Below are 11,912 nucleotides of genomic sequence, written 5' to 3' on the forward strand. Positions count from 1 at the left end.
TTGTTGTAGGTTTGATCCAAATATTATGGTACAATTGGATAATAGTAAAGTTGCAGCAGAATATTTAACAAATCTCACAAGTATGAATTTTCAAAAAACGGCTGTGAAAAAGGAAAGTATTCTGATTTCTCAAATTGAAAATTAAGGATATAAATATTCTTGCCGTGGAATGAGAAGAAAGCACTCTCCTTTTCTTAGTTAACAAATGGAAGCATCCTTGCTACCCAAGAAAAGAGATGGCCGCACTTTACTGCCCATCTGCACTGCAAAATAATGAATAATTTGATTCTTGAACTTTCCTTTGGAATATGATTATTCAGTTATCTGAATGCCATGAAATGATCACCAAGCCCATCCTTGTGAAGTTCTATTAAAAGAGAACTCCAGTTGTATGGTATTATAATTGCAGCAGAATATATGCTAATTCTCATAATAAGTTTGAATCTTCAAGATACATTTTTGAAAAAAGGAAATACTCTGTCTTGCCAAATAATAAGGAAAACACACTGCTTAAATACTAAGAAAACGTAACTCTGCTTATTTGTAATTGACAAATGGGCATGCCCTGCTACCCAGCAAAAGAGATAAGAGAGCACTTTACCACCCATATGTAAAACAAGGCATGATGAATGATTTAATTTTTCTGCTTTTCCTTTGAGAGTGCAGTTCAGTCATGCGGCGGCCACATACAACCATCATTAGGTCCATCCACATGAGGACATGCAATGCTGTGCTTGGAGCACAAGAAGCATAATTTCCAAATAGCTTGTTGCACACAGATACCTATGCAAACATGAACATTCTTATATTATAATATTGCTATCAGGATTTAACTGTGTAGTTTTCAAGTCAAACTCATTGATCCATGTTTCATGAGTAGTGGTTAACAAGAACCCATCTCTCATGAGAATGAATGGTACACTCAATTCTTATATTATTCAATTTTAGTACATATGATGTAGCATGTTGAATACATGCAACATATATCAGGTTGCAAAGTACAGATATTGCATAAAGAAGAGAGATAATACATAATAAAAGTGCACCTTTGACAGTCAGATCAGCACATTATGAGGCGCCTAATCGTAATACATGAATAGTGCAAACCTAAGGCACATTGAGTTTCAGATTTTCAAAATACCCGAGGAATGTAATTCCATGTTGGTGTTGATAATCTCATGCACCACTCTACCCTCCAACTTACTATGACACTTGTACCTTAGCTTCTGCATTGAGTAGCCCCTCGTGGATTTTATGTTTGCCTGGGAAATGATATTCTTTCAAAATACTTGAGTGACAGAGGAACACAAAATTGGATGTAGTTCCAAGTTGGTATTGATAATCCGATGCACCATTCTACCCTCCATCTAAATATGACACTTGTGTCTTACCTTCTGCATTGAGTAGCCCCTCGTAGATTATATGATTGCCTGTGCTCTGCTTTCAAAATACTGGTGTTGCTTTGAAATGGACATAATCTTTTCAAGTAGAAACATCCTTGAGAAGTGGAACAATTGGGGACTATTTGTGCCCCCCAAAATGAATAATAATCAATAGTAGGTTATCCAAAGTGTCACCTAAAATGACATCAATGCCTTAACAGGTCTCAATTTTTTAAATAAAGAATAATGAAGGCTAAACCTAAACCTTCAGAAGACTTTCCAATACAGACTATATAGAACAATATTATTTAACTCAAAGAATTGAATAGCATCTAAATAAAAGAATGAGAAGGAATTATTTCCCTTCAATCCTCGTCATCTTCGGTAAATACACGATTATGACAAGTAGAATCACAACGGTAAGGGCAATCAATTTCCTTGACAAGTTGTCGATCGAAGAACCAGTCCGCCACCGACATTGCAATGGTCTGTTGCATGGTCAAGAGAAAGTTAAATACCTTGCAAAATAGCCTTGTTTATGTATACATAAATGTAAATCTAACTGCATGGCAACTCTGCACCCAGTTAAATGGTAAGCTTTCAACCCTAAACCCTCAAAAACAACTAATTCTAGTAGACAACATAGGACATAGCATTTAATCCACCTTTGAATTTAATCGTGGAGAGTTTGGAGAGTGCCACAAATCCTGCATCTCAGTCTGGCAATGTGCATAGCAGGAGTTGATAAACATGCCTCTGTCTATGGAGTTCCTAGCTAAGTTTAATGATCTAAGCATTTCATCCCTATAACCTGTCAAGCAAACTTTGGTATGATTATCGAACAAATATAATACATATGTTCAAACTTCATTCATTCTAATGGCATTTCCACAGTTCTCTGCAAAATGAAACTTTTATCCACTTCATTCAAGTACAAATTTAGTCATTGCATAGGATGTTCGAGAAAATGCCTCTTCTTGTAGAGATGTCAGTAATGTTTAGTGCACTAAGCATTTCCTTCCTATAACCTGCCGAGCAAAAGTGGAAAGATTAGAAAACAAATACAAATATTGTATGGGTGTTCAAATTTCATTTATTCTAATAGCATGTTCCACACTCTTGCGCCTAACAAAAATCTTTTCAACTTCATATTCAAGTACAAATGAACTCATCACATAGAATTCTGCAGAAACATGAGGAGATTGAATTTAGAAAATTAACCTTGCATTACTTCCAATTGTTCTGAATTACAATTCTTTATGTCTAACTTGCACAGTTGCCATAGACGGTAAGGATCAGCTTCACTTGGTGCCAAAATGTTTTTAATCTACAGAAAAAAAATCTCACCAGAAATATATGTCTGAATCACATATAATATACCCCATATGGAGAAAAGAAGTGAGAGTTTACAAAAGCTACTATGTCTATGCCAGAGTAGATCACATAAATTACCTGCCATGAATCATATGCTGCATTTAGAACAAAAAGTGGGGTTTCTATGTATGGCAAGAGATATTGTGGAAAGAAGCACTGCCATGTCATTCCATCATCGTATAGTTAGTAATAATACAAAAGAACAGTATATATAATTATTCAATGTATAAGGTGTACTGGAATAATTTTAATCACAATAAGAATCTTAAGGAATTTGCAGAAGCAGCTTAAAACTTCATTACTGATATCAGGTCAGTAGCAAGAAATTTTACTAACTCCTACCTTGCTTGGATTCATTGTTGATGTACAGTTACGAGGTAAGTTCTTGACAGAACCCTGCGATACAGAAGTCAAATTCAACAACAAGGCTGTGATTTCAAAAAATGATAGGAAAAGAAAACCAGCCATGAAAGCATAGAGAGAATAAATTTAACTTTGCTCGATTATAGTCTTAAATGTCAACAAGTATTATGTCCAACACACCAACATACTTTGATCAGCTGATACCTTTAATTCTAAAGCATAATCTTAGAAGAGGATTGAAGCAAATACCTGTAATCTAATTATCTCATTAAAATAAGATCTTATGAAGTATTCTCCAGAAATATCCTGCCTGATCCATGTCCAAAGAAACAATGGATGCATATAAAAATTAATTACTACCATACATATATCAGTCAACCAGAAAATACAGATAGATTTAATTTTAAATACTATCTAATATCTAAATACCAACCATATGGCAATGATAGTGGAACCCTAAACAGAAATCAGATTTAGGTGTAAATAACATGAAGAAAAAAAGTTTTTAGGCCATACACATCAATGAAAAATCCAGCATCTCCCAAACACTTGACCGTGGCACTCTTTGGCAGAAGCTCCCGAAAATTATCACAATGAAGAAACGAAGTTAAACCTCCCGCTGAACAACCAGAAAGTAGAGCCTGCATGATAAGTTTTATTAAATATTAAAGTCAGTATAAGTAAATATTGATCATAAGATAACTGTGAATATAAATTGATAACGGCGAAGTAAAACTTGGTCACTTGTACACCTAATAACAAGATACAACCCATCACAATTTTGTCACTTAATATAATGATTGAAAGTTACAATAGATCATTACAGATACAGAGAATATGCATGCTTATTTATAATACCAAAGTTACAAATTTCAATCTTTATGGGTTGTGATTCTGACCTTGCAAATAGCAATGGTAATCCAAACTTGATAGGTTATTATTTTTTGATTGTTCAGTGCATACAATAACAAATTAACATAGATAAAGAAAAAGAGTACCTGTTTGGCTTTATTCATCCCTTTCAACAGCAGATCTTCCATAACAGCTTGCCAAATCCTTTGGCCTCTATAATAGAGTTTGTAGATCTGGTAGATTGAGGGCAAATTAAGCTTTGGACCTTCAACTTCTACACCAATTCAGGAAATCTAGTAGAGATTATAACTAGAAGGAACAGAGTTCATAAATCATAATAGAAATTGTGTTCAGAAAAAGATACTCTTTTTTGTAAAATTTCAGGGCATGTCTTTCCGTTTACGAGATTATAAGTCAAAAGCTACTAACTTTTTATACTCGTACCTGATTTACCTCCTCCATGTCTCCAGTAAATGATGCCCCATCACAGTATCTAATCTTGACCCGGTTCCAATTATAAAAGTCTGTTAGACAAAGTCCAGACTATGTAAAAAACTAGATAAGTATTACATTTTTAAAGGTCTAGGGCATTCAGAAAAAAGATAATGCATTCAAATTGGCTCACAATGGGAACAAATAAGTAAATTTTAATGAAGTCACAGTGTTGTAGATAGTCACATGGAAAAGCTATAGGTATTCCACCGTCATCAAAAAAATATTCTAAACTTCTTGTGAACACTGATTTTGTTGACACATGGCCTCTCGGATGGATATTTTGAATATAAAACAAGGAAAACACTACCTGGATTTTGTGATTGATTGTCACTTAAAATGCCTGAAAATGCCAACTTCCCTCCCATGTAGATAGATGAACCCAAGCGAGTGTGAGCACGTTTGGAGCATGCTGTTATGTTGTGACACCATCCTCCACCCTGCAAATAATTTTGACACAAATGAAACTTAACCACAAATCCATGGGCATACCACATACCTCTAAAATATTACATACTATGGTCATTATCAAATAAAGACTAAAACTGGACATCAAGAGAGTATCTGAGGAAACAAAGTGTATCTTTATTTGATTTTGTTTATTAAAAGATGTATGCAAAAACACTTTACCTATGGTGCAAGAACAGTGTTTTTTAACCATTTCCATTCATATGGTGATACATGATTAGAAATCATTTTGATTTATGCATACCAAATAGTATCAGAACAGTTTATAAAATACTTCACAAAGAGAAAAGACTTGCCTCCATGTGAATAAGCCAGCTATATACTCCAGATTCAAATCCCCGGTGTAAATTGTAAGCAGGAGGACTTCCATCTAAACAAACTGCAACAAAGACCATAAATGATGTCTCTGTTTAACTACCATAAACGTCTCTTAAGACAATTTAAATTTAAAAGAAAGAACATTATTCCCCAATGGAAGGCAATCGCATTTTCCCAAGATTACCCAAAGCCTCAACCAAGGAGTGAATAAGTGAACAGTAAAAGGTGAATGTTGAGTTTTATTAGTGACCCAATTAACAAGTTAGGTGTACAAGATCAAAATATTTTCAATTCATTGTGCTCCAAATAAATGCAGTAAGGTACTATTGGAAAAAATTTCAATCCCAACAAGTAAAGAAGTCTTAACTTAATGCCATGAGATTTCCACAGGTTAGTAATTCAAGAAAATGTATTTGGATACAACTGTGTTCTAACTTTTCCTTCCAACATTTTGAGTTCACCTTCTAAGCACCTCTTCAAGGATATTCAGGCCTTAAATTTATGCGTGAAACTGTATGCATACTATGTGAGAAGATGCCATCTGTAATGCATATTATTTAAGTTTGAAAAACTTCTAACCTTTACTTCTTTTCTTTCTTTTATAAGATGGAAGATGGGTTGTGCTTTATTATTTTGATCCAGAATTGGACAAGTTAAATCATCATTTCAATTCAATGCTTTATTCTGTTTACTTGAAGTTTTAGTTGAGAAAAGGTAGATGGAAGTCTAATGCATTTAGCATCATGGTTGTGACCGTTCAAAGAGAAGATATTTCCAAAATTCTGTTAAGTTTGAATTGCAATTTTTATCATTACGGGCATTCTTAACAAGCTCCAAGAAAGGACACAAAGAACTTTCTTACTATCATTGCCATACTGACTTAAACTCAAAAACTCAAAAATAATGCCAAAAAAAATAATATAAAACATGATTTCCCTGCTACAAAATATTTACATTCATTCCTAAGTGCAGTGCATAAGTTTGATCCCTCAGTGTCCTCAACCCTACGTTAGAAACCAAACTTCCAAATTTTCACCAGCACATATGCTCTAAAGGTGGTATGTTGTAGATCATTTTAAAACCCAATCTGCTCTCTTTTGACTGTTGTGGACTCTTTCCAGGCACTCTGATGATTTTGCAGGTTTTACATGGTGACATGTCATATAAAGATTTGTTTCAAAGTGCCCTAAACCATACTCCTGTATTGAAGTGTTCAAACTCTGAAGTGCTTACTAAAGATTTTGCGTCTTTGGTTACATCAAGCATGAATTAAGATCTAGTCCACATACAAAACATCCATCACCTCAGCTCTCCGACAAATTAGCACATTATAGAATTATAAGGCATGGCAGAGAAAGTAAGACTAAGTTGAATTTTTTTTTTTTTTTTCATAAAAGAGATAAAAATTTATTAATCCTCAGGAGAAAATTACAATCCAGAAATGGCCAGCAGCCCAACAAAGAACAATCAATTAAACAATTTTATCTTCCTTAACTAATTTCTGAAACGTATGAGATAAACCTGAAGGCAAATGTTCTCAATCTGCAATATTCCAATCTTGCTGACATTCAGACACCCATTTGGCCAGACAATCTGCTACTCTATTTCACTGGCGTGGAATATGAGAAAAGGTAATGGAGTCAAAATACCTACTTAGGCAAAGGATCTGCCTAAGCACCATAGCTAACTGCCGGATAGTAGCATCCAATCTCTGCGCATTCAACATATTCACCAACACTTGTGAATCAGATTCACAGATAATCTACATCCAATCAAGGCCATAACCTCTCTCCATAGCATAGAGAATTGCAAGAGCCTCCATGGATTTGCTTGTGTCTAATGAAATCGGTTGGCCTTAACGAGTTCATGTATTTGTCTATACTGTCTTCGTTTCTGCTAGCTGTATGAAGCAGGTGCATGGATGTAACTAAGCATGCTAACCTTATGTGTACTGGGACAAGAAGTCAGACGCGGAGCAATAGGAATACAAAATTTTTGGGAGCAGGCTAACCTTATTGGATGTATGTTTTTAATAGACGTGTAAAGTGGAGATACATATACAATGAGCCTGTTATTATTTATGGACCAGCTAGCTGTGATCTTCCATTTTAGTATTATTGGGTGCACTACTATTGAGCCATTGGCCCTCTTTGTGACCGAGGCTTTTAGCAGGCTCTTTATTACAGTTTTTCTGTGGCTCATTTTCTCCAGCAGCCCCATTTTTTTTTGGTGCTCAATACCCTGGCTCTGATACCAGGTTTTTCATGGACTAGCGACAACTTGAAACTCAGACATACTTGGGTGCTCTACTATTGAGCTGCTAGCCCTCTTTAAGACAGGGCTTTTTGGTAGGCTCCTAATTGCAATTCACGTGTGGCTCATGTTTTTCAACAGAACTACAAGTGAGTGGTATCTTTGGTGGGATTAGTTATCAGGAGGTGTAGCTATATTAGGGTCACTTCCAGTAACACAGAAAGAAGTGACTGATAATGATGATATCTACAAAAATTGAATTGCCTTCGTAAGTTCATGCGTCATACAATGATTATACAAATTACAGATTCTCATGAGCAGGAAACGTGAAACAGCAGCGTCAGTAATGACAGTTAGGTAGGTCTAGCACAGGATAGCCACATAGGCAGTGTGAATAAATGTTGATGTGATACGGAAACAGGGATCAAAGTTAAATAGTTCTCTCTCAACAAAATCATCCTTTTGAAGGCCCCTTCATTTGAGATGTGAGCAAAACAATATACACAGACCACAATCGCACCAGCATTCTAGTGACCACATTTAATAGTCATTGCATATTATATCATATGGATCTATTTACAGGCAATTCAATTTGATTTAGAGATCAACGAACATAGACGAACAGATTGCAGTTCTTAAACCACTTAAAGCTTCTTTAAAGTTGGACCAACCCATATATAAGCATACTTTTAATGGACATACGATAAATACTCACCAGCTCCTTTAGTAACTGCATCCTGCACGACAGTCAGGCCTACAAAAAGGTCCACTGGCGAAGAAACAGTAGATTTCTTACTGTGGCTTCTTGTCAGATTCATTGCATCTGCTGTCACGGCTATCATTATGAATCCCATTGAAAGATATACATACCTTATGCATCCTAACTTCCTTCTGCCCACCATTGTCAGAGGCACCCAGTAGCTACCTCTGGCCAATCCCAATTGGTTCACTGCAAAAAATAGCAATACCAAAAGCAGCAGCTTTTTATCCAATCAAAAGCTGAATGCCAAAACAATTGTCTTTGGAAGCAAAGAAGGTGAACCCAATTCATGAGTTCCAACACAGGTCTCACTGAGGTCACTGTTCATAGTTAAAAGCCAAGTGCATTGTTATCATAAGGCCTGTGAAACAAACCCATTTATAATATTGAATCCCGCTATTGTCTCCAGCTCTCGTACACCCAGGATACAGAAATCAATGCAAGCCTCAGCCGTCAATTCTATTAGCAATCCTGTCTTCATCCCCAACGAGATGTCAAATCTTGTTTTGTTTTCTGATGTTCGTTACACAAAAATTAATGTGTGTTAATCTTGACTTGTGACTTGAGAATAACTTGTTTGACAGTTAAACACCAAACCCATGTCTTTCACATTCTTTCAATATATTTTTGCCACCTCAACTCTGCACCATATCAGAGAGCTTTTCACTTCAGAATAAATAAACAAATGATTGCCATTTTTTTATTTGACAAATGCTCTCCACCACTTTCTCAAGGGCATAACATCTCCGATTAGTATTTCATTCCCTCACGTTTAGTGTAATGGTAAGGTAAAATTGCCCTAAACTATAAGCCACAAGAGAACAGTTTTAAGCTTACCCAACTTCTAATACTGGAAATACACAGTGCATGCATTTACAAGATTTAACTCTGTAATGAATTAATTATTGCAATGTCATAATACATCTACCTAGTTTCGCAAAATCGTATGGATGTAGTTAAGATGCATTTTTGTTGTACATTTGACTTGGGGAAGTGGGACAAGATTGCTTTTGTTCTGTTCTGTTGAGGTCCATGTACATAATGCATGTGTTAGGAGGGATGTCATTTGTCTGTCACTGAATTAGGCGGTTGTGGGGCTGCATACGGTTCTACCCTGAGAGCTCATCAATCTTCTCTCGTGACTCAGTATTTGTTTTATTTTTCTTCTTTATGAGAGAGTCTAGGGTGGGTACATTCATTCCCCTAGAGTGACAGTGGAAAAATTAAGTATAGATGCTATTTGAGAGAGCTTGATATGATGTTTGCCTACAAAAGAAAATGACAACATTGAACTTGACAATTGTGTGCTCACCAATCAGGTGTTTTTGAAGAGGTTTTAATTGAACTTAATTCTTCTTCTTCTTTTAACTTTGTTCCCATATTCATGCCTTTGTCATGGCCTAAATATGTCAAGCTTTGGCTTGAAGTTTGGTATCTGTTACATGTCATGATGGTGACATTGATGATAAGGGAACCTTTGGAATGAATCAGATATGATCAATGATGAAAATGCTTGTTAAGAGTAATGCATGCTCAATTAGCACTTAAGAATAAGTGGGTATATTTAAGTTTTTTTTTTTAATTTTAAGAGAGAGTTATATATATGGAAAATACTTTATTTAAAAATGTTAAAATTTATTTATAATTTGAAAACAAATAAAAATTAATAAAATCAATCAATATATTCTTTTGTTTAAACATTTATTTATAAAACTAAAATTATCCTTCAATAATGGAATTCAGAAACAATTATTGAATGAATGCTAATCTGGACTGTGGAAATCTGATAGCTCTAAAATTATCCTTTCAAAGCATAGTTCATTGGTTTAACCACAAACCCTATTACATATAAAAACATATAATTATTCATCTAAACAAGGTACATTTAGAGAAGAAAAGTCTCAATCCACTGCCCAACATATTATAGCATTACCAAGATGACAAAAAATAACCATACCCACTAGAAAAACTTAGAAAGTTAACATCTACTTATAATATGAAGATAAATAAAAATTAATGAAGTCAATCATCTTCTTTTAATTAGCCAATTATTTATAAATTAAAATCTATTTTTACTCATCTTTTTCAAGGCACAATTCATTGATTTAACAACAAACCTCATTACATATAAAATTAGGAAAAAGATATTATGATTATCCATCTAACCAAAGTACATTTAGAGAACAAAAGTGTCAAAAGTTAAAGTTTACTTATAATTTGAAGATAAATAAAGATTAATGAAATCAATCAACATCTTTTGTTAACTAGACATTCATTTATAAAATTAAAGCCTATTTTTATTCTTACCCTTTTCTTAACATAATTCATTGATTTAACCACAAACCCTATTACATATAAAATTAGGAAAAAGATATTATAATTATACATCTAAACAAAGTACATTTATAGAATAAAAGGGTCAACCAACTTCCCAACATTAATATTACAACATTACCAAGATTAAAAAAACAACCATGTCCACCATACAAACTTAAAAAGTTAAAATCTACTTATAATCTAAAGATTAAAAAAAGTTAAAATCTACTTATGATTTAAAGATAAATAAAGATTAATGAAATCAATCAACATCTTCTTCTAAATAGACATTCATTTATAAAATTAAAATCTAGTTTTACTTTGGTCCTTTTCAAAACACAATTTTATTGATTTAACCACAAAATCCATTATATATAATTAGGGAAAAGATATTATAATTATTCATCTAACCAAAGTACATTTAGAGAACAAAAGTGTCAATCTACTCTCCAACATAATATTATAGCATTACCAAGATGACAAAAAACAACCATGCCGACTATACAAACTTAAAAAGTTAAAACCTACTTATAATCTGAAGATAAATAAAGATTAATGAAATCAATCAACATCTTCTTCTAAATAGACATTCATTTATAAAACTAAAATATATTTTTACTCTTATTCTTTTCAAAGCATAATTCATTGATTAACCACAAATCTCATTGGCGCGTCTATTCTGGCTCCAAAACGATAGTGTGGATTGACTAACACATGTGTTAGTCGCGCGCTTTACACAGTCGATTTTACAATAAACGACTGCGATTGACTAACACGAAAGGTTTGTTTTGGAGCCAAAATAGCTTCGGCCAAATCTCATTACATATAAAATTAGAATAAATATGTACTATAATTATCCATCTCACCAAAGTACATTTAGAGAACAAAAGTGTCATCCCATTCCCCAACATATTATTGTATTTACTAAGATGATAAAAAACCATGTTGATCATACAAAGTTTAAAAGTTAAAATCTACTTATAAATTGAAGATAAATTAAGATCAATGAAATCAAACATCTTTTATTAACTAGATATTCATTTATACTACAATTATCCATCTAACCAAAATACATTTAGAGAACATAAGTGTCAACTCATTCTCCAACATATTATAATAATACAGAGATGACAAAAAACAACCATGCTAACCATACACACTTAAAAAGTTAAAATCTACTTATAATTTGAACATAAATAAAGATTAATGAAATCAATCAACATCTTCTTTTAACAAGACATTTATTTATAAAATTGAAATCTATTTTTACTCATCGTTGTCAAAGCACAATTCATTGATTGGGCTAGAAACCCCATTATATATAAAATTTTAAA

The 11,912-nt window shown here is 33.6% G+C and overlaps 1 protein-coding gene across 2 annotated transcripts; it reads right to left on the reverse strand.

Moving 5' to 3' along the window:
* Positions 1 to 910: 910 nt before the first annotated feature.
* LOC131054470 (pectin acetylesterase 8) lies at positions 911 to 9,157 on the reverse strand. 2 transcript variants are annotated; one of them, XM_057989005.2, is made up of 13 exons: positions 8,218 to 9,157; positions 5,228 to 5,310; positions 4,774 to 4,903; positions 4,416 to 4,495; positions 4,118 to 4,204; positions 3,636 to 3,760; positions 3,369 to 3,429; positions 3,099 to 3,152; positions 2,835 to 2,912; positions 2,604 to 2,709; positions 2,354 to 2,410; positions 2,048 to 2,193; positions 911 to 1,870 (listed from the first exon to the last, which is right to left on the reverse strand). In XM_057989005.2, exons 1-13 carry the CDS (start codon positions 8,402 to 8,404, stop codon positions 1,748 to 1,750), a joined length of 1,317 nt encoding a protein of 438 aa, XP_057844988.2. In that variant the 5' UTR covers positions 8,405 to 9,157; the 3' UTR covers positions 911 to 1,747. The 2 variants fall into 2 exon arrangements, with proteins under 2 accessions (XP_057844988.2, XP_057844994.2); XM_057989011.2 differs by lacking the exon at positions 911 to 1,870 and having other exon boundaries at positions 2,048 to 2,101.
* Positions 9,158 to 11,912: the final 2,755 nt, after the last annotated feature.

The sequence above is a fragment of the Cryptomeria japonica genome, chromosome 2, assembly GCF_030272615.1.
Source record: "Cryptomeria japonica chromosome 2, Sugi_1.0, whole genome shotgun sequence".
NCBI classification, from domain to species: Eukaryota; Viridiplantae; Streptophyta; class Pinopsida; order Cupressales; family Cupressaceae; genus Cryptomeria; species Cryptomeria japonica.